The 23130-nt window shown below is 41.0% G+C and overlaps 1 protein-coding gene across 4 annotated transcripts in view; it reads right to left on the bottom strand.

Moving 5' to 3' along the window:
• NUDT9 (nudix hydrolase homolog 9) overlaps positions 1-23130 on the bottom strand; it is a 214829-nt gene that overhangs the window by 15124 nt on the left and 176575 nt on the right. For all 4 annotated transcript variants that reach the window (XM_089413231.1, XM_089413234.1, XM_089413232.1 and 1 more), the window contains one exon: positions 895-1038. In XM_089413231.1, coding sequence (XP_089269357.1) covers positions 895-1038 — 144 coding nt within the window. The remainder of the gene's footprint in view (positions 1-894; positions 1039-23130) is intronic.

Below are 23130 nucleotides of genomic sequence, written 5' to 3'. Positions count from 1 at the left end.
TTTGGAAAAAGTCCCGATTTTTTCGATTTAATCCCAATTTTTTTGATTTAATCCCGATTTTTTCAACTGGGAAAAAATCGGCAAAAAGTCAGCCGATTTAATCGGCCAGCAAAAAAAATCGCATTTTGGGAATTTAATCCCGATTTTTTCCAGACTTTTTCCACACTTGGGAACACTCTCAAACATCTTGAAACAATTGATGACAATGTTAAAAACTCAAGTAAAAGGATATAAGGGAAACCTTTTACTTTAAGAATTTAAGATTACGATTAATCGCTAGCATTGCTAGGGTTGAGTAAGTTTTTTTGTGTAATTTTAGGGTTTATAAGTCATGTTTTATACTGCGTGACCAATTTAGGATACGACTGGCCAATTCAGACCAGTTTGGTACCAAATTGGTACAAACAAATCCACCTGTCTTGTTTGGTGGCTGGTTTGACCCCTGGACCTAGCCAACCGGCTGGTTTGACTGGTTTTGGGTGACACTAGGCTGGTTTTTAAAACTGTGATTTTCCTAACTAGGTCAAACTGGTGCTTCTCTTTCTAGCTTCAAAAGTGATTCAAGGGAGGAATTATGTAAGAAAATAGTCAGGTCGAAGTGTGATCTCTAATAGATTAATCTGCCTTTCTGAAGCATTCTTGAAACTTTAACTCAACTTAAGAGTAGAAGTATGCGAACTCATATCTATCTGTCTCATTTAATTTAAAGATACAGACTAAAACTTCAATTAAGAGAATTAAAGCCTTTAAAATCTGATATTTTAAAATCATGTACTGCATTTTGCCCATATACATGCGTCCTCTGCATGTGCACGTGCATATGTAATTACAAGGGGATATAAAAATTATTGTTTTCCTTCCTGTCTTGAAAAATGTGACTAATGGGTTACGTACCAGACAGATTGCAGGAACACCAATCTCTTCCTCAACTTCACGTATAATACCGTCAAACATCTCTTGGGAGATCATAGAATTCAAATTATCTCTAAATGTTTTGTCGTCATCATAAGCATGGCCAGAAATTCCAAGTTCTTCTGGCTGTGGTACAAAATATAATGTATTAGTATTTTATGATATATGTCACAACCACATAGCAATGCTACCAACGAAAAGCCTCTAAGCATCTTCATATGAAACCAAATTGGGAGAAAATCTCAATTGCAAGTTGAATTAAAAGACCCTCAACCAATATTCCTATATAAGAAGATTGCCGAAGGATGAGAAATGAAAATTTAAGGTGCTCTTAATAGCATGATTTGCAGATCCATGAAAACAACAAAATATCTACTGAGATCTTGAGAAAGCTGTTCATCCAGACAGATAGAAATTAATGTCTTACTGAAGCAGAAGTAAGATATGACATCTTGAGGTTATCTGCGATGAAGTTCAAAAACTCACTTGAGGGCAAGAATTTAGCATGAGATTTTGAGAGTAGATGGAAAGTGCCATGCCAAAAGCATAGCATATGTATTATTACCTGTTGGGTTCTATAAACTCACCCTTCTAATCCCCTTGACAGTGCTAGGATGAACCATCCAACAGAGTCGAGCAGAAAACAATTAATCAGTAACAGGATGATTATCCCCGTCAGTGTCTCGATTACAAAACGATGGCTTAAGGTCAAGTTGTTAGAGTTATTTAGTTCATAACAGTCCATTTAGACTCTAAACTTAGATATATTAAATTACGAATAAATCATTTTTTATTTAGTCTAACTTGTGCTTTAGTGTTGCACTAATTATATAATTACAATTACATTTTTGAGTTTCTGCATCTGAAGATTTATGCTATTTCTTTACCATACAAGGTCATGCACTCTCTTTATTTTATATCTAAGAAATATTTCTCTCTACCAAATTCTCGTGTTTTTGGTTTCTTTTTTGGTTTGTTGTTTCTCTAATATGGTATTAGAGCCATGGTGAAAGGAAGTTGCAAGAGGTCAAGGTCCAAGAACTGCTCAAATCAGTGACAGACTGGGAAACTGCTTTTTGTTACACACCAAGAAACACAGAGTGCTTTCAGGGCCCCAGGCACACAAAGCTAATTATAATTATTGTCCATTTTTAAAGCCATGCTTGTTTTCTTGAATAAGAGAGATGCTACGTTCATATTGCTGGTTTTTAAAAACGAGTTGAGTTCTTACTAATCACTTTAAAGTTAAGTTGCCTTTTATGAATTAAAAAAATAAATAAATAAATTGGATTTGTAGAAAATCAAAAGTAAAAGAAATAAAACATAATTATTATTATTATTTTTCTTGTCATTGGGCAGCTTCCTTTTCCAAAACCAGCCACCAATTTGCCAAGAGGGATCGTTACAATCAGACATCGTCCTGTACAGAATGATGCCAGAAACTGTACGACCATATGAATGTCATACAACAATCACCAAAAAGGAAAACAGCCATACAGAGTGTACAAATAGCCAACGATTCGCAGATCGGCTTGTATGGACATCCAAGACAGAAATTGACAGGATGTACAGCATATACAGATGCCCAGCAGCAGAAACTGACTAGTTTTGCAGACAATTTGACTATCAAGCAGTCAGGTTTTGTCAAATTGACTGTGATTTTGCAGATCCAGCAGATAATTCACCAGAATTTGTCAGATTGGACATGTTTTTGATAGATCTATAAAAGATATGTATTTTCTAGAAGGTTGATGCTAAGGCCCTAATAAGCATTCATTATTAGTTTATTAATGTGAGGCCGAGGAATGACTCCCAAATTGTGTACTTGGGTCAATGTAAACATGATTATATAACAAGAGGAGGTGTGACCTTTGGGATTCATATTCCAAGGTCTCTTCCTATTCCAATTATTTAATTTCCCCTAATTTATATATTTCAAGTTTCTCACACAATCCTTGAGGATTACGTGTCCAACTTTCCCCTTCTTAATCTGAAGGGGTGTTTGTGAGTCCAGGCATCATTCTAAATCCTTCAAACTTTTCTTTTCCAAGTGCTTTGTTGAAGATGTTTGCAATTCGTTCATTTGCGGAACAATGTCATAGATGAATAGTCTTGGCCTCTACATGATGTCAAATCAAATGATACTTTGTGTTGAATTAGAATATCCAATCAAGTTGAAATCATCCACCTATCAATATTTGAGTCCAAAGTCTTGTTGGAGAATGCAGTAGGGCAGTTATTAATTCAATTTCTCCTTAACCTTAATAACTGTTTGTGAACTTTATTTATCTTCTTATGTTTCTTTATTAAATCTTTTCATCAAACAATTATCAAGAGCAAAAACAACAAAGACAATGGACACAAGAATTAGGTTCCAAGCTAGGGCAAAACCCCTCCAAGGGGAAAACCCAGAAAGAATCTCTTCTCTTCTTATAGAATATGCTTCAAATGAGAAAACCAAGACCCAAACCCTAGACCAAGTCCTCCTCCAAGCACCAAGTCAGCTCTCCAAGAGACCCTTTCAATTAGGTCAAATATCAACCAAGTCAACAAAGGTCACTCCTTCAACCAGCTTCCAACTTCAACTTCAGCCCCCAACTTCAAACCTGCAACTTCGACTTGCTATCTTCGGCCCTGTAGAAGCTGCAAAAACCCTAATTTCTGGCACATGTCAACCGTTCAAGAGTTCCTCCTTTAAGCAAGTCAATGTATCCAAAGTCAACGAGAGTTAAACTAGGTCAAATTAGAGTATTCGGCCCTCTTGCAACTTGAATCTGCAATTCAAACCTGCAATTCTCGGCCTCCCAGTAGCTGCAAAAACCTCAAGCTTTACACATGTGAGAGAATAAGGCCCAAAACCAGATTTTCTTCCTTCTTGGTTTCTTCTTACTTCCTTGACTTTCGCTCTTACTTTCTTCTCGTTCCCAACTTCAGACCGAACTTCTTTCTTGAGAGATTGAGATTGGTGCCAAATGAAGTCAAAGTTGCTTGTATTTATAGCCTTGCCATGAGGTCAAATAGCCTCTTCTGTTGAAAATTGTGTAACTAGGTTCGGTCTTCATAAATATGAAATGTACTTTTGATTATTGTATAATGTAAAATGAAAGAAAAATTATTATTGTTATGTTGAAGCATGGGTTTCAGGTTGATTTTGGGTAGCATCGAATGTGCTCTAGCTCCGAAATTTTGTGGAGGGGCTAGAATACATAAGATCTCGAAGACCCAGAAATCGTTTGGAGAAATTCCACCCGGAATGTGAGTTATTAAAATAATTAATATTTTTAATGGGGTCCCTAACTCTCAACTTAGGAAAATAAAAATATTAATAGGTATTAATAAAATATGGGTGAGAAGCTTCTAAAGACAAGAATCAAGTCTGTTTTAATCTTAGCCATTGATTAGGGACTTAATCTCAACCGTTGATTCATCAACAGGAAGAGTATAAGAGAAGGCTTGAGGGTTAGTTGGAGATACACCAAGTTGATCAGTCAGTTCAATTTTTCTGGGGCATGGTTCGCTGAGAAAATCAAACAAGTGATCTAAGTTGCAGTGAGAGGGGCGGAAGCAAAGATTTGGATCAGAAAGGAGTTTTGAGCCAAAGAGTACATGGCAGAGAGGCAGCGGTAGCATCGGAGAGGCAACATAGAGGCCTACACAACCCAAGAAGGGGCTCACATAGTGTTGACGCAGGCCAGGAGGATCTCTTGCAGTGGCGGTGTAGAATATTTGTCAGGAGTCCGAGATTTTGTCGGAGAAGTGAGGTTTTAAGCCGGGAGGGTTGAACAACAGTGTTCCTCCAGCAAATCAATCCAACAAAAGGGATGACGCAGTCTCCTAGAGGAAAGACGTTGGCCCAAGCATTGATTGCACTGGGATTTCGCAATGTTTGTTGGAGTCAAGCCACTCAGTGGATCAGTTGCGACTTGGAGAACGAGGTAAACCCTCATATGTATTTCTTGTTGTTGTGATTTCTCTGTAAGGTTAGTCGATGTAAGAGACAACCTGTTGTACTCAAATTCTGCTTGCTTAATAATACAAACCCTCTATCTGTTGCACCAGTTTTCCCGCATTGGGTTTTTCCGAGGACGTGTTGTCCAAAAATAACGGTGTCCCTTATGTGTTTGTCTCATCTATTAATTTTATTTATGATTTGTATGTCAGTGTAGTCTATAGTAGTGTTTTTCATCACTATTTATAAATTAAATAACTTGTTAAATAAAATGACAAGTAGGAGATGTTAAACCAATCACTGCAGTAGGATTTCTGTGTCTAGATTCAGAAATTTTCACATGGTATCAGAGCATTGCAAATCATAGGATACTAAAGCCATCATCCAGGAGATCCAGCAAATCTGCAGCAGAGAGGCAGCTATCCTGAATGACAGCGTTGTTCCAGAGCCAGAGACGTAGAGGGAAAGTGACGCAATGCAGAAGAGATGACGCAGAGGCTCACGCAGTGCCTGCATCAGCATTCTGAGCCAGGTGAGGGTGACGCAATAGCTAGGAGGAGCCCACGCAGTAACTGCATCAGCGATCTAGTCCAGCGCAAAAGCAGAGAGGGGCAGATCAGGCTCACGTGGAGCCACGTCATCTTTTTGGACTAGGAAGGAGTGACGCAGTGGCTAGGAAGAACTGATCTAGCTCACACAGTGACTGCGCAGAGCCTGAGCAGCTTAGATTCTTTAGTTGTTGGGGCAGAGGGAGCAGTGCAGATCAGATCTGAGGTGTTGGTGGGACGTTATTGTTGTTAGTGCAAAACAGTGTCTGAGGAGACTGAACCAAGGTAGAGGGAGTTACTGCCTTAACAGATTTCTTGCCAAAGAAATCTAGATCCGGGTTGCTGAGCAACAACAAAGGAGGATCGGAGAGGGGTGATTCAACATTATTTGGCGGAAGGATTTCTGTGAAGGAAATCAGGACTTAGAGGGAGTCTAGAGGGAACTTGTTCCTTAGAGGATTTCTAGCACCAAAGAAATCCAAATCCGAGTTTTGTTGGGGCAGCAACGAAAGAGGAAGAAGAGAACTTGTTCGACACTCATTTGAGCAAAGATGGCAGTTAATGGACTGAGGGATTAGGACAGATTGGATGGAGCATCCAACTTTGTTATCTAGAAGGCCAGGATCTTGGCAATCTTGGACAAGAATCACATCAAGGATTATGCCTTGAAGGTGGTTGATGTTCCGGTCGATGTTGATCCTCTCAAGAAATACGAGGAGGCTCAAGCAAAGGCAAAATTCATGATCTTGGACGGGGTCAAGCATCATGTGGTCCCACAAATTGTTGAAAAGGAAACATCAAGGGAGATGTGGGAGGCCTTGACCACTTTGTATGAGGGAAATTCCGTTCAACAGAAGATGTCGCTTGAGAACCAACTAAGACAGTATCAGATGCAAAAGGGAGAAGAAATTGATCCCTTCCTTCTCAAGTTGCAAGGGATTCGAGACCAACTAACTTCTGTGGGGTCTACACTAGATCTTGAGTTCATGGTTAGGACTGCCCTGAATGCAGTCACTGAAGACTGGGAGACCTTTGTCCAGAGCATCTTGGACAAGGCTTATCTCCCCAGTTGGGAGGAGATGTGAGTAGCTCTTCGACAGGAAGAGATCAAGCAGTTAACCAAGGCAGGAAGTAGCGGCAAAGGAGGAAGAGGAGGATGTAGCTCTCACATCAGCAGGCAGCAAGGGCAGCAGAAGAGGAAAAAGAAAGACATAACCAAAGTCAGATTCTTCAGATGTGGGGAACTAGAACATTTAGCCACTGAGTGCCCTCGAAAGAAGGGCAAGGAAGAGAAGTTTGACTCAAAGGTTGCTCCAGCAAAAGCTGACAAGGAGGAAGATGATGAGGATTGCGCCATGAGAGTTCATGCACCTCTGGAGAAGAGGTGGGGCGATATTGAGTTGTAGTCGGGAGGACTACACAAGGGCAGGATCCTTGAGGTTCCCAAACTCTTGGATCACATACGGCTACGGGAGCCCTTAATGACAGTCGTAGAATGACGGGAGTCAGTTGGTGCAAGGGATGACAGAGCAACAGTGGGAGAGCTAGAGTGCCAAAGTCTGAAGCATGCAATAGAGCATTGAGTAGTGTGGGAAGCACAGAGCAGATACAACAATAGCGCAATAGCATCAGAGGGTCAGCACAGATTAGCAGCAGAGGTGGCTTCAACATCATAGGGTATCCAGACTGACCAGCATGTCAGCTATTGGGTGACTTCTTCAATTGCTTACTTCTCAGCAACTGAGTTGCAATGCAGCAGTTAGCAGTGGCAGTGCTATGGGCAACATGATGCAGCATATTGAGAGGGAGCCGTTGTACAAATGTAGCAATGACAGTGGAAGTGTCATGGGCAGCAATACAAGATGCATCAGTGCAGTGGATGAAGGGCAGCAGGACAAGCATTAGCAGCACAGAGGATCGATGCCATGGATCAGTGTGATGCTTCTATTGGGAAGTATTGCTAGAGCACATTCCTCGCTAAGAGGGAGTGTTGATTTTGAGTAGCATCGAATGTGCTCTAGCTCCAAAATTTTATGGAGGGGCTAGAATACATAAGATATCCAAGACCCATAAATTGTTTGGAGAAATTCCACCCAAATTGTGAGTTATTAAAATAATTAATATTTTTAATGGGGTTCCTAAGTCTAAACTTAGGAAAATAAAAATATTAATGGCTATTAATAAAATATGGGTGAGAAGCTTCTAAGAGACGAGAATCAAGTATGTTTTAATCTTAGCCGTTGATTAGGGACTTAATCTCGACCGTTGATTCATCAACAGGAAAAGTATAAGGGGAGGTTTGAGGGTCAATTGGAGATACACCAAGTTGATCAGTGAGTTCGGTTTTTCTGGGCCGCGGTTTGCTGAGAAAATCGAACAAGTGATCTGAGTTGCAGTGAGAGGGGCATAAGCAGAGATTTGGATTGGAAAGGAGTTTTGAACCAAAGAGCACATGGCAAAGAGGCAACAGTAGCATCAGAGAGGCAGTGCAGAGGCCTGCGTAGCCCAGGAAGTGGCTCACGCAGTGCTGATGCAGGCCAGGAGGATCTCTTGCAGTGGCAGTGCAGAGTATTTGTCAGAAGTCCGAGATTTTGCCGGAGAAGCCAAGTTCTAAGCAGGGAGGGCTGAACAACACTCTTCCTCCAGCAAATCGATCCAGTAGAAGAGGTGATGTAGTCTCCTAGAGGCAAGATGCTGGCCCAAGTAGTGATTGCACTGGGATTTCGCAATGTTTGTCAGAGTCAGGCCACTCAGTGGATCAGTTGTGACTTGGAGAATGAGGTAAACCCTCGTATGTATTTCATGTTGCCGTGATTTCTCTTTAACGTTAGCCAGTGTGAGAGGCAACCTGTTGTACTCAGATTCTGCTTGCTTAATAATACAAACCCTCTATTTGCTGCACCGAATTTCCTGCATTGGGTTTTTCTGGGGACGCGTTGTCCAAAAATAACGGTGTCGCTTATGTGTTTGTCTCATCTATTATTTCAGTTTATGATATGTATGCCAATGTAGTCTGAAGTAGTGATTTTCATCACTATTTATAAATTAAATAACTTGTTAAATAAAATGACAAGTAGATGTTAAACCAGCGACTGCAGTAGGATTTATGTGTCTAGATTCACATATTTTCACATTTCATGCTCAAGGTTTTTTATTTTAGACATCAAGCACCCATTGAGTGCTTCTAGGGTTTGTCCTAGGTCAAGAAGTCAAAAGAGTCATTGTCATATGTTGAAGACCCCATCGAGCACATTGTAACTTGTAAAAAGATTTATTTTTGTATTTAAAAGAGTTTTAATACCTCCAAGACCAAGTTGGCTTGCCAGCTAAGAAGTTGACCTAATTTGAGGAAACTTTGTCCACCTTGGAAGCCTATATATGGAGGAAACTCGACCTCTTAGAGACACAATTCATTCTCTCATCAAGCAAGTGAAGGAGATAAAGAAAGAGGCTAGCGAAAAAGGAAAAGGACGAAGATCAAGTGTTTGGGCTATTTCTCTCTCTCTCTCTCTCTCTCTCTCTCTCTCTTCACAAGTGCAAAGGAAGGAAGCTAGGGTTTTTGTTATTGGATTATGGTTTTGTTGTTGCATGATTGAATTTGGAGAAAGTGCGGAAAGAAGGTCGAACAAAGCCTCATTAGGTCATCCTCAAGCCCAAGAAGAAGGAGAAAGTCAAGCGAAGGTCTGAAAAAGTCTTGAAAGCCCAAAATAAGCAAACATGTGTGGAACAACCTCTGCTTGGAGTGCCGAATATTTCAGACCTGCAGTAGAGGCCGAAATTATGTTGTTGGGAGCCAAAGTTGTGCTGCTTGAAGAGATTTGACCAGGTTTGACTTGAATAAAGGAAGCACATCATCAAGAAGGTTGGACTTCGTCTAGGAGAGGTATTGATCTTGGTTTAGAGGTCTTGGAATTCATCAATTGAAGAATCTATAAGAAGAGGAGATTTATGGGTTTTCCTCTCCAGTGGAGAGGTTATGGCCCTGGCTTGCAGCCTATATCCTATGTTCTTGTGTATTGTTGATCTTCTTGTTTTGGGAGTTGTTTGATGATAAGAATAACATAATAATACAAGAAGAAGCTAATAATTAAGAAAAAGTAAAAAGATATCACAAACAATTATCACGCTAAAGAGAAATCATTCTATCCATTGCCTATAGATTTCTCAACATCTTCTAGGTCGACTTGTCACTAGCAAGGTCGACTTGTGCTTGGAGGCTCATAGGATTTTCTAGACTCATAATCAATATCTTTTACATGTTACAACTTCCTTAATAGGGTCTTATACAATTGACAAGGACTCTCTTGACTCAAGAAAAAATATTCTTTTGACATGTCAAACCCTAGAAGCATGAAGAATGTGCTAAACCTAGATGAACATCAAAATGGAGCATGAAACCCAGTCTTAAAAAAATATTTTTCTTTCTTCTCTAACTTGCAACATAAGAGATACATAATGTGATAATTTTTGAATCTACACATCATAAATACTACTGCAATCACTGGTTTATCATCTCCTACTTGTTCTTTACACTTAACAAGTTATTTAATTACTTAAACAAAGATGAAAACACTATTGCAACTTGCACATACATACAGATCATGAACTGAAATAAACTGAGACAATCACACAAGGGACATCATTATTTTTGGACAATCGTCCCGAAAAAACCCAATTCGGGAAAACCAGTGCAACATATAGAGGGTTTGTATTATTAAGCAGACTTCTGAATACAACTAGGGTGCCAAATTCGGCTCACCGAACAGAGAATAAAAAAGGAAGAAATACCTCTATCCGAAGACAGATATTTTAGCAAATCCAGCAACTGGATGATCAAACCCCACAAATGACAATGTTGTTCCTAGTGCTGGGCAATGATGGCTGCTCCAAGCTCTACACTGGAACTGCGTCACCTCCTCTAGGAGCTGCATCACCCTCCCAGTGAGCCTTCCTTGCTCAGAAAACGATATGCTGAACTGCTTCTCTCTCTACCTCGCAGATATGGTATACCCCAGCGCTACCTCTAAATCACTGCGCCAGCCCCTCTGGGTTCTGCGTCACCCTCTTTGGAGCTGCGTTGTCTCTCCTGGTGTTGCTCTCCTTCTCTACTATGTATTCTCGGCCTTGGACTGAAGTCCCTTTGCCGAACTGCCCCTCACTGCAACTCAGATCACTAGCTCGATTTTCTCAGCAAACCACGCCCCTGAAAAATCGAACTCTTTGATCTCTTGGTCTATCTCCAACTGACCCTCAAGCCTCCTCTTATACTTTTCCTGTTGATGAATCAATAGTCGTGATCTAATCTCTAATCAACGGCTAAGATTAAAATAGGCTTGATCCTCGTCACTTAGAACCTTCTCACCCATATTTTTATTAATACAAATTAATATTTTTATTTTCCTCAGTTTAGACTTAAGAACTCATTAAAAATATTAAGTATTTTAATAACTCCTCATTTGGGTGGAATTTCTCCAAACGATTTCTGCATTCTAGAGATCTCATGTGTTCTAACCCCTCCACAAAATTTCGGAGCTAGAGCACATTCGATGCTACCCAAAATCAACACTTCCTCTTAGTGAGGAATGTGCTCTAGTAACATTTCTCAACAGATGTACTACACTAATCCATTACATTGGTCCTCTGTGTTGCTAATGATTGGCCTGATGCCCTTCATCCATTGCACTACTGCTTCCTGTATTGTTGCCCATGACTCTGCCATTGCCATTGCTACATCTGTATTACAGCTCCCTCTCAAAATGTTGCATGAGGCTGCCCATAGCACTGCCACTACTAACCACTGCACTGCAACTCAGTTACTGAGAAGTAAGTAACTGAAACTTCACCCAAAAACTGACATGCTGGTCAATATGGATGCCTCGTGATGCTGAAGCTACCCCTGTTGCTAATCTGTGTTGACTCTCTACTGCAAACTGCTATGTGCCTCTGCACTGCTACAACATTTGCCTCAGACTTTGGCACTCTAGCTCTGACATTGTCGCTCCATCACACTCGCTCCAACCGACACCCGTCATTTTGCTACTATCGTTAAGGGCTCCCATAGCCATATGTGATCCAAGAGTTTGGGCACCTCAAGGATCTTGCCCCCCCATGCAGTCCTCTCCACTACAACTCCATGTCGCCCCACCTCTTCTCTAGAGGTGCATGAGCACTCATGGCACAATCGTCATCGACGACCATCTCTGCTCAAATGAATGTCGAACTGGTTCTCTTCTCCCTCTTTCGCTGCTGCCTCAGCAAGACTTGGATCTAGATTTCTTTGGCATAAGAAACCCTCTAAGGAACAAGCTCCTCTATACTCCCTCTGAGTCCTGATTTCCTTCACGAAAATCCTCCCACCAACTGTCAAATCACTTCCTCTCCAATCCTCCTTTGCTGCTGCAACCCAGATCTAGATTTCTTTAGCTAGAAAGTTATCAAGGCGTGACTCCCTCTACCTTGGCTCTGTCTCCACAGACATTGTTCTGCACCAACAGAAATAGCATCCCACCAACTCCTCAAATCGAATCTGCTCTACTCCTCTAGCCCCGAAAACTGACTGTTTCGAACCTCTCAGGCTCTGCGCTGGCCCAGAGAGCTGACGCAATCACTGCGTGGGCTCCTCTCTGGCTCTATGTCACCCTCTGCAGGCTCAAAATGCTGACACAGTTACTGCATGAGCCTCTGTGTCACTCATCTGGCTCTACATCACTCATGCAGTTGCTCCTCTGCCTCTAAAACAACGCTATCACTCGGGACAGCTGCTTCTCCGCAGCAAATTCTCAGGATTTCTCGACTAGTGTCTTCAATCTCCTATGATCTGCAATGCTCTGATACCATGTGAGAATTTCTGAATCTACACATCAGAAATCCTACTACAATCACTGGTTTATCATCTCCTACTTGTTCTTTACATTTAACAAGTTATTTAATTACTTAAACAACGATGAAAACACTATTGCAGCGTACACATACATAAAGATCATGAATTGAAACAAACTGAGACAGTCACACAAGGGACACCATTATTTTTGGACAATCGTCCCTGAAAAAACCCAATTTGGGAAAACCGATGCAGCATATAGAGGTTCTGCATTATTAAGCAGATTTCTAAATACAACTAGGGTGCCAAATCCAACTCACCTAATAGAGAATAAAACTGGCAGAAATACCTCTATTCGGAGACAGATATTTTGGCAAATCCAGCAGCTGGATGATCAAACCCCACAGATGACAATGTTGTTCCTAGTGTTGGGCAGCGATCGCTGCTCCAAGCTCTGCGCTGGAACTGCGTCACCCTCCTAGTGAGCCTTCCTTGCTCAGAAAACGATATGCTGAATTGCTTCTCTCTCTACCGCACAGATACCCCAGCGCTACCTCTAAATGACTGTGTCACCCTCTCTAGAGCTGCGCTGTCTCTCCTGGTGCTGCTCTCCCTCTCTGCTATGTATCCTTGGGCTTGGACTGAAGTCCCTTTGCCGAACAACCCCTCTCACTGCAACTCAAATCACTAGCTCGATTTTCTCAGCAAACCACGCCCCAGAAAAATCAAACTCTTTGATCTCTTGGTGTATCTCCAACTGACCCTCAAGCCTCCTCTTATACTTTTCCTGTTGATGAATCAACGGTCGTGATCTAATCTCTAATCAACGGCTAAGATTAAAACAGGCTTGATCCTTGTCACTTAGAACCTTCTCACTCATATTTTTATTTTCCTTAGTTTAGACTTAGGAACTCATTAAAAATGTTAATTATTTTAATAACTCTTCATCCGGGTGGAATTTCTCCAAATTATTTTTAGGTTCTAGAGATCTCATGTGTTCTAGCCCCTCCACAAAATTTCAGAGCTAGAGCACATCTGATGCTACCCAAAAGCAACACATAATGACTTGAGTACATTCACAATTATGAAGACTGAAACTAGTTACATTTTCCAACAATCCCTCTTAACTAGGGAGGTATTCATAATTGTACACCTGGTACAATGATATTGTCAAACTGAAGACTTCTCATTAGAAGATTCATATTGATAAGCCATCTTTAAGCATCAACATCATGACCAACATTGTCAACATAGTAAGGCCTAACTTGACAAGCTCTTCTTATATAAGAGCATAATGTTAGGAGGCTTTACTTGAGATACCACACTACCTATTCAAGGTACATACTATTGAATTTCAACAACCTTGATGTCTAGGATAGAATCTTAAATCTCTGATGCTACCAAACCAAGAATCTCAACAAAGCTACTTTGCACAACAGAATATAAACAACAGTAAATCACACATGCACAATTATCGACAACTTTTTACAAATTTTTCAACCCAAATTCGTTATATTAATCAACATATAATACAACTGTCTAGGGATCCCGTACAAGGGATAATGACCCTCAAATATCCACAAGTACAAGAATACAAGATACAATGACAATCTCGTTACAAGCACAACATCTATGTCGTATCTTGTCCCATCGGTCCTTTGCTTCCAATCTGCTCTCTAGCAGCGCCTTAGTCCATCAACGGACAACACATAGAGACTCTAGGAGGGTTGCCACCTATCATTGCTGCAAGTCACTTCTGCTACAATGAACACAGGTTGATCCAATCTTCTCCTCTAGGCTGGCCAATACCTGAGCTAACAATCTGCCTTCTTAGTAGCTTCCTTCATCCATCAAAGAGCTACACATTAGGCTCAATACTTCAACCAATCACGCAACAATCCAAAGTCCTTCTTGTTTGTTGCTCTAGGGCTACTTTGGGCACTGACACGTTGCCCTCCAACAACTCTTCAAATGCCCAAACTTCACTGTGGAATTTGCTCCTAGGTTAGGGCTTCTAACCACCCAAGTTAGCCCTCTTCCTCTTGGCTTCCACAAGCTGCCAACTATCCACACTTGGACACCATCCAACTAGCAATCAACTCAACATAACCTCATCAACAAATACATACCTTCATGGTTTGAACACTGCTATAACTCTGTGGTCTAGTTAGGGCATAATGGAACTCCACGTCAGCCCTCCCAATTTGTCACCTAAGTTCCTCCACAGCTGTGGCCTTCTCTCCTTGATGAATTGCTCTTCTACGCTAGTTGTAGGGCTACATTCTAGTGCTTTGCTCACACTTTCGGCCCTCTCCAAATAATGGAACAGAACTCGACCCTCTGCTCAAATTCCTGTACCAATCCGCAGCCTCAAATAAGGATCTCATAAATCATGCCCAAATTTTCCCTCAAGCTTGCGGTTGTCCTCCTGTAGCAAATCGGCCTTGTCACAGATGTCAAACTCACCCAAACAGAGACCCAAACCTATTCATCCTCCTCTTGAGCTCGACCTATTTCAGAGAGTAATATTATGAGCTGAAGCACATTTGGATGAATGAAATGACTCTCCAACACCCTATATGTATACCAAACATAAGGGCTCCTAAATGACATGTCTTTTGGACACATCTATCTCAAGCCTACATGACTTGTATGTCCAAAAAAACCCATCATTAACTTCAAAAATTCATATCTTCACTTAGACATCTCGAAATTCGATGATTCTCGATGCATTCGATTCTCCTCGCCATCTTCTATCATCTCCATCCATCACATGTCCATTGTTTTGGCCCAACTCCTTTGGGTACAAGTCCCCAACCTTGGGTTCCAGGCCCACAATACCTATTGTGGCGTTCCAACCACCAAGCCCCGAACCCTAGGGCTTGGAGTACTTCCCAAGCTATCAAAAATTAACACTCCCTCTTAGCGAGGGAGGTACTTCCAAGACTAGGAAGTAGCTCATCATCATCATCACTACTCACAACACTCACCCAACTCCTAGCGCTCACAACTGCAACTATCCCTATAGCGTGAACTACACCTCTCTCGGAAGTGTCGTTGTCACTGGAAGCATGCTGCTTCTTCTTATTCTCTTGAAATGTCTTCCACTCTCTCCATTATTCCTTCTTGGCAGTTGTAGGAGCACCCTTGCTCCCCACTAACCACGCGCTCTTCTTGGGCTGCAAAGTCTCCCTCTAAATCTGCAAGCTCATTCTAGAACCCGACTCCCTCTGAATCTGCAAGCTCCCTCTAGTACCCGACTCCCTTTGAGCCTCTGGAACCTGGATCTTTTTCTCTGGAACCTGTACCTACCCCTCTAAAGCCTGCACTTGCACCTTGTCCTCCCCCTGCTTCTTCTCATGATCCATAGGCTTGCCCGTCAGCCTGTATAGACCGCGCTCTCAAACTCCAATCACAATACCTGCGGAGCTAGAGCCTCTGGGTTTGAGACTTGCCCTCCCCTCCTGGAAAAAGACCTCAAACTCCTTCTCGATCACTGAAACAGATATCATGTTATATCTAAGTCTTGGTATAAATAGTACATTTTGGACGCGCATCACTCCTCCTGACTCCATTCTGAATGGCACAACCTCTGATCCTCAGATTTCCTTCTGACTCTTGTTGCCCAACATCATGTGCAACTTTGAGTCCCACTCAGCTAGAGACTCAAATAGCTCATGTGACCCTGTCATATGTTTCGACGCACCATTGTCCATGTACCATGCATCCTCATCAATGGTACCTTGTGAGAAATGAGAGATCATAGCAAAGTCCTCCTCCAACCTCCTGGTGAGAGCATTTATCTCAGCAGAAGTGGCAACACTAGCAACCTGCTTTCCTTTCTTCTTCTCATCATCTCCCTTCTTCTTCTTCATCAGACATATCAACAAAAAATGACCCATCTCACCACAGTTGAAACACTTGATATTACTCGAGTCCTTTTCCTTCATTTGTGTTGCAAGTGCCCTGTCATCATCTAAAGCCTTCTTCTTCGGATGAAGTTCCTCGTCTCACAACTTTTCCTAAATGAAGTTGTCCCATACTTATTCACTGAAAGCCATCTCCTCCGCCATTATTGTGAGTCCATGCAGTCCGTTTGAGGAATGCTGGTGCAGTGAGCGTGGAGCGGGAGCTGCCGAGACCTTGAAATGTGAAGTTAGAAGTCTTGAATTCGCTCAGCCAAGGTTCTAACGATACAGGAAAACGTTGTTTCTTGGGTAATCTTTACACATTTAAATCAATGCTCAATATAAACGTTGTTTCAATATATATACGCTGCTCCAGGATTTTTAACGCTGGTATATGCTGCATGAATAATGCTTTGAAGCCTTCCACATAACGCTGCTTCGATCTGCTCTTTTGTTGCTTCCTTTGTTGTGCCTTGGACGACGAGCGCTCTGCTGCAGCTGGCCTAGAAACGATATTGAACTTGTATCTGTCCAAGCATGTCCAAGAGCTCTGTTTAATCTTTCCATGTGCAAAGCTTTAAGTGCGCGTGCTTGACAAGAATAAACAGAATATGTGAAAAATGCGGGAGCAGATCCAGCTTCCCGAAGGTCCGAAATTCCTGCTGATAAAACGGTCTTAAGTCACGAACATTGCGTGGGTGGCCATTTGAAACTAAAAGAGGTAAAGAATAAAGGCATAAGCAGCGTTGGGACCTTCGAAAAATATTGTAATCTGTTGCCTTGATTAATCAGAAATGTCACGTGAGGAAGAGGGATATTCGAAAGTTTTTGGATGGTATATATATGTGAGTGAGAGAGCCACTATTTAAGATTGAAGGCTGTGCTCTCCCATCTGACAACAAATTTTCTCTGGCGTCGTCTGTGGAGTAGTGCATTAGCTGTGCATTTGTTTAGGGTAGCGAACTGAGCTTTATTTCAGGGTTTTGCTAATCTAAACACATAAAATTCATGTGTTATTTTTTGTGTTTGAGATGATATCATTATCGCTGGCATATACTTTGAAGTTTTTTTGGTATATACTTGAAGACTTTTTGACATGTAAAATGTGTACTCTAAACTCTGTTTAACACATGGAATTGTATTGAGCCCCTTATTTTTTGGTACGCTGACTGCATGGTATTGGCGTCCATATTGGTATATAAGGAAGAGATTTGAAATCTTTTGAGAATGCCCTTTTGAGTACAATTTTATTGTATATTGGCGGAAGTATTTTTCTATCAGCAGAAATAATTTCTTTTTACAGAATGCATTCAATCATATCGATGGTGGGAATAGTTCTCACTAGCAAGGAGAACTATCCTGAATGGTCCCGGATGATAAAACACACGCTCATTTTCAATGAGTTGTGGAAAGGAGTGTATGTCGGAGAAGGATACAATGAACCAGTACAGCCTACCTAAGACAAAGAGCTCGTCATTTGGGAAAACAAGAACAACAAAGCTTATGCATTAATCGCAGCATTTGTAAATGAAGAGGTGAGTCACCATATTTCATCATATTCAACTGCCTTTGAAGCCTTACAAAAGCTTAAAGAACTCTACGACTCACATCCTGCACTTGAAGTTGGTCAACTCATGATTAAACTCTTCACTCTTGAACTGCAAAATAATGATCCTCTTACTCTTGCATCTGAATTAAAGTCTATAATGCATGATATCAAATCCACTAAGGTTGAATTGGATACTCCTCTTATTGCTTTTATCAAGGCACTTTATCCTACTTACTCCAATTATCTTGAGTCATTGCAAGCAAATGGAAATCTCAAAGATATAACCTTTGACTCTCTTGTGAAAAAGTTTGCTGAAAGAGAAAGCTTTTGGAAAGAAGACAGCCCCTGAATCTTCTGAAGAGGTTGTGTGCCTTGCTCTTAAAGAAAAGCAACCTGCTCAAGATTCTACAAGAGGAAGAGGTGGTCGAAGAGGAAGAGGAAGATATTTCAGAGGCAAGGGGGGCAAACATTCTCAAGGAGAAAAGGCAAATTTGCATTGCATACGCTGCAAAAGAAATGGATCACATGATGCCTCTACATGCAAGCTACCATGGGACAAAATTGAGCAGAAAAGAAACCAACAAAAAGGTAAAACTGATGATACAGACAAAGGTAAAGCACCTGAATCCGCTCAGTATGTTGTGGCACAATGTAACACTGAAGTAAATGAAGATTTATTTAATGCTTCACTTGCTTCTTGGAAAAATGATTGGTTGCTTGATTCAGAAGCAACCTGCCACATGACTCATAGAAAAGATTTTTTTTTAAGATTTCACTGACAATGTTGATGGAGCAGTATACTTTGCAAATCAATCAAAAATCAAGCCATCAGGGCTTGGCACAATCAGGGTTAAACTGCCTGGTCTTCCAGACTTTCTTCTGCATCATGTTTTATATCTCCCACAACTCAAGAGAAACTTGTTGTCCTTGGTCCACATCCGCCAGCAAGGTCACTCCATTCATATGTTTGATGGCAAGCTTGAGGTAAGAAAAGCATCTGATCACTCACTTGTCATGAGGGGAATAGAAGAAGAAAGGATTCTCAAGCTGCAAGGAACCTCTGCTCATGCACGCCATTTCTCATACAATTCTCATCACAAAGAAGGTACACTTCCATCAAGTTTATTATGGCATGCTAGATTTGGACATTTTAACTATGACAATCTCCACTTGTTGAAGAAAAATGGTTTTGTTGATTTGCCTACAATTCCTAGAAAACTTAAGCAATGTGATGCTTGCATTCTAGGAAAGCATAGCAAACAGTCTTTTCATGATTCACATTCAAGAGCACATAGAAAACTTGAACTCATTCATTCAGATTTATGTGCTCCAATGCTTGTTCCTTCTGCAAATGGAAATAAATATATCATGGCATTTATTGATGACTACACCAGAATGTGTTGGGTTTATTTATTGAAGAACAAATCTGATGTTTTTCAAACATTCAAGAATTTTCATAAATGGATTGAAAGTGATGCACAATCTCATATTGGGTCTATTCGCACTGATAATGGAAAAGAATACACATCAAATGAGTTTGAAAACTATCTTCGCCAACATGGGATCAAACATCAAAAAACTATGCCTTATAATCCACAACAGAATGGTGTAGCTGAAAGAATGAATAGGACAATCTTAAATATGGTACGATCCATGCTCTTCTTCAAGAATGTAAAGATAATGTTTTGGGCTGATGTTGTTCTATGTGCTGCATATATAAAGAATAGATGTCCATCTAATGCTATTAGAAACAAGACTCCTTATGAAATGTGGTATAGACATGTTCTTTCGGTAAAGCATCTCAGGGTCTTTGGTTCCACCTGTTATGCCTTGATACCAAAGGTACATAGAAACAAACTTGGTGCTAGAAGTCACAAGTGTATCTTCCTGGGGTATTCAAACACCTCCAAAGCATACCGCCTCTATGATGAAGTAAATAAGAAGTTTGTTGTATCTAGAGATGTAATTTTTCTTGAATCATCCAAAACTGACAATGTTGTTGAGCGGAAACTTGATTGCTTGGATAGATTCGCAAAAGCAAAATCATTTCAAGAATTTGATAATCAGATTCCACATCTTGAAGGGGGGATTCCTATACTAGATCAACATGTGGAATCTTCTTCTGAAGAACACTCTCCCCCGCATGAAACTCCAACAACGGATGATGCTTTAAGTGATGTAATTGATAGAATTGGGAGACTCAATCTTGATTCAGTCCCAACTCAATCAACGGAGCAGCCTGGACCATCTAAAAAAGGTCCCCCAAAGTGGGTGACAAAGACACTTGAAAGTGTTCATCCTGATGAAGTTGGAAAGACAGGAACCAGAAATTCAAACCGGCAAAATGGAGGTGATGTAGATGACTCTAATTCACCTGTTGATATGGATGTTTCTTATGATTGTGAATTGAACTTGTCTACAGATTTTGAACCAACTTCCTTCAAAGAAGTTGCTTCTCATGATGAATGGAAATAAGCGATGCAAAAGGAGTATGATGCCCTCATAAAGAACGGCACTTGGAAGCAGGTTGATCCTCCATTAGGAACCAAACCAATTGGCTGCAATTGGGTCTGCAAGAACAAGTATAAAGTTGATGGCTCACTTGACAAGCACAAAGCTAGGCTTGTGGCAAAAGGTTTTGAACAGAAGGAAAGGGTCGATTATGAAGAGACTTTTGCCCCCACAGCAAAATGGGCTACCATCCGGACACTCTTTGCACTAGTAGCTCAAAACGATTGGAAAGTCCATCAAATGGATGTAAAAACTACTTTCTTGAATGGAGATCTAAAAGAGAATGTTTTTATGTCCCAGCCTAAAGGATTTGATGTGAAAGGACATGAACATAAAGTATGCAAACTTGTGAAGTCCTTGTATGGCCTCAAACAAGCACCGCGAGCCTGGTATAAAAAACTAACTGAGCATCTTCTGAAACTCAATTTCAAACATTTTGATCTTGATGATGCAACTTTAATTGTCAAGAAAGTTGGCAAAACAGTTGTATATCTTATGGTATATGTAGATGATCTTTTGATGACAGGGAACAATGAAAGCTACATTGCATCCATAAAGAAGGAATTGGGGAAAAGTTTTGAAATGACTGATTTGGGCTATGTTCATTACTATCTTGGCATTGAAGTAACCCAACATCCAAAGTCCATATTTCTTTCTCAAAAGAAATACATTGGAGATCTATTGAACAGGTTTGGCATGACAGAGTGCAATCCTCTTACTACTCCAATGGAACAAAACTTAAAGCTCACATCTATTGAAGGAAAAGAATTTGAGGATGCAACAAAGTATAGACAGCTTGTAGGAAGTCTCAACTACCTAACTACTACCAGACCAGACATTTCGTTTGTTGTTGGAATCCTCTCCAGGTTTATGCAAAAGCCTTGTGAGGGACATTGGTTTGCTGCAAAAAGAGTTCTAAGGTACTTGAAGGGAACTCAAGACTTTGGAATCAAGTATACACAGGTGGACGACTTCAGCTTGATTGGATACTCTGATTCAGACTTTGATGGAGACAAAGAAACTGGGGTATCAACTTCAGGATATGCTATGAGTCTTGGATCAGGAGCTATCTCCTGGAGATCACGCAAACAATCAGTTCCAGCAGATTCCAAAACAGAAGCAGAATACGTGGCAGCAGCTGAAGCAACAAAAGAAATTGTGTAGCTCAGGAAAATTTTTGAAGATTTGCAGGTAAAACAAGTACAATCAACTCTACTCATGATTGACAATACCTCTACAATAAAGTTTGCCAAGAACCCAAAGTTCCATGACCGAACGAAGCACATCAATACTAAATATCATCTGATTCGACATCATGTTGAGGCCAAAACAATCCATCTCCGTCATTGTTCCACAAATGAGCAAATTGCAGACATTTTCACCAAAGCGCTTGGAAGAGAAAAGCTTGAACAATTCAAAACGGTGCTTGGACTCACCAACATCCCTTCAGATTAAGGGGGGGAATGTTGACACCTAATCCTCATGATTGGGTGAATTTATGTAAATAATTAAATTAGAAATGTGAACAGTCATTGGGAGATGAACTGAACAGTGTCTCCCTGTTGTATATAACAAAGACCTACCTGATGGAATAATACACGAATCAGTTTTTGCTTTGTGGAGTTACTGCCTGGCTTGACATGGTATCAGAGCCAAAGGTCTCGAGTTCGAATCACACCCGACTCGCGTTGGGGGGAGGTTGTTGGGCATTGGATAATCCAGCGCTCCCCATGTGTTTCGGGACATGGACTAACCGCCTCTCGAGGATCCATTAACTTTGGCAATGCGTCCGTTTACTAACACCTGCGGGTTTTGGTGTAGCGGCAATCGTGATCCCAACACAACCTATTCCAGTCTGACAGATTCTCTCTGGCAACGATCCCCTTAATGAAGGGCTTCCATTCCTCGGTGAACCCTTTCAAAGCATTCATCACCATATCAAAATCTGAAATAGTGACACCAGCAGTAGTAAGCTCATCTTTAACCTGAGACAATCTTGTGAGATACGAAGTCACTCCGCCTTGCAACATCTTGGTGGACTTCAACTTATCCTCCAATACCAGTACCCAGTTCTTGTTCTTATTCTGGAACAAATTTTGAAGAGCCATCCATATCTCATGTGCAGTGTTCTTCCCGGACAAATGAGGTAGTAGGGGATCCTTCACACCATCTAGGATGATTAACCTCACCCTCGTATCTAATCCCTTGTGCACTTCCAGCTCCTTAGGGTCAGTTGTCTTCTTGATCTCTTTCTCAGTGAACTCCCAGGTCCTGTTGACTTGCAAAACCAACTTGATCCTTTCCTTCCAAGGACTATACCTAGACAACCCTTCCAACCTGTCCTCATATCAAAGACCAACGTGCAATTTCAACATTGTAGTAAGCCCTTCACCTATAATGTGACCAGCTCCCTCTTAACTTGTACTTCGCTTGTGTACTCTTTGATTCACTGTCTCCCAAAGTAGCTCAGACACGCTCTGATACCATGTTAAATTTCCACGACCCTGGTGTCTAGGATATAATCTTAAATCTTTGACGCTACCAAACCAAGAATCTCAACAAAGCTACTTTGCACAGTGGAATATAAACAACAACAAATCACACATGCACAATTATAAACAACTTTTTACAAATTTTTCAACCCAAATTTGTTATATTAATCAACATATAATACAACTGTCTAGGGCTCTCGTACAAGAGATAATGACCCTCAAATATCCACAAGTACAGGAATACAAGATACAGTGACAATCTCACTACAAGCACAACATCTATATTGTATCTTGTCTTGTTGGTCCTTTGCTTCCGATCTGCTCTCTAGTTTGCCCTTAGTCCATCAAAGGACAACACATAGAGACTCCAAGAGGGCTACCACCTATCACTGTTGCAAGTCGCTTCTGCTACAATGAACATGGGTTGATCTACTCTGCTCC

This window comes from Pinus tabuliformis, chromosome 3_1 (genome assembly GCF_031772625.1).
Source record: "Pinus tabuliformis cultivar Carrire ecotype Pingquan chromosome 3_1, CPIR1, whole genome shotgun sequence".
NCBI lineage: Eukaryota > Viridiplantae > Streptophyta > Pinopsida > Pinales > Pinaceae > Pinus > Pinus tabuliformis.
This window is presented reverse-complemented; position numbering and strand designations above follow the sequence as displayed.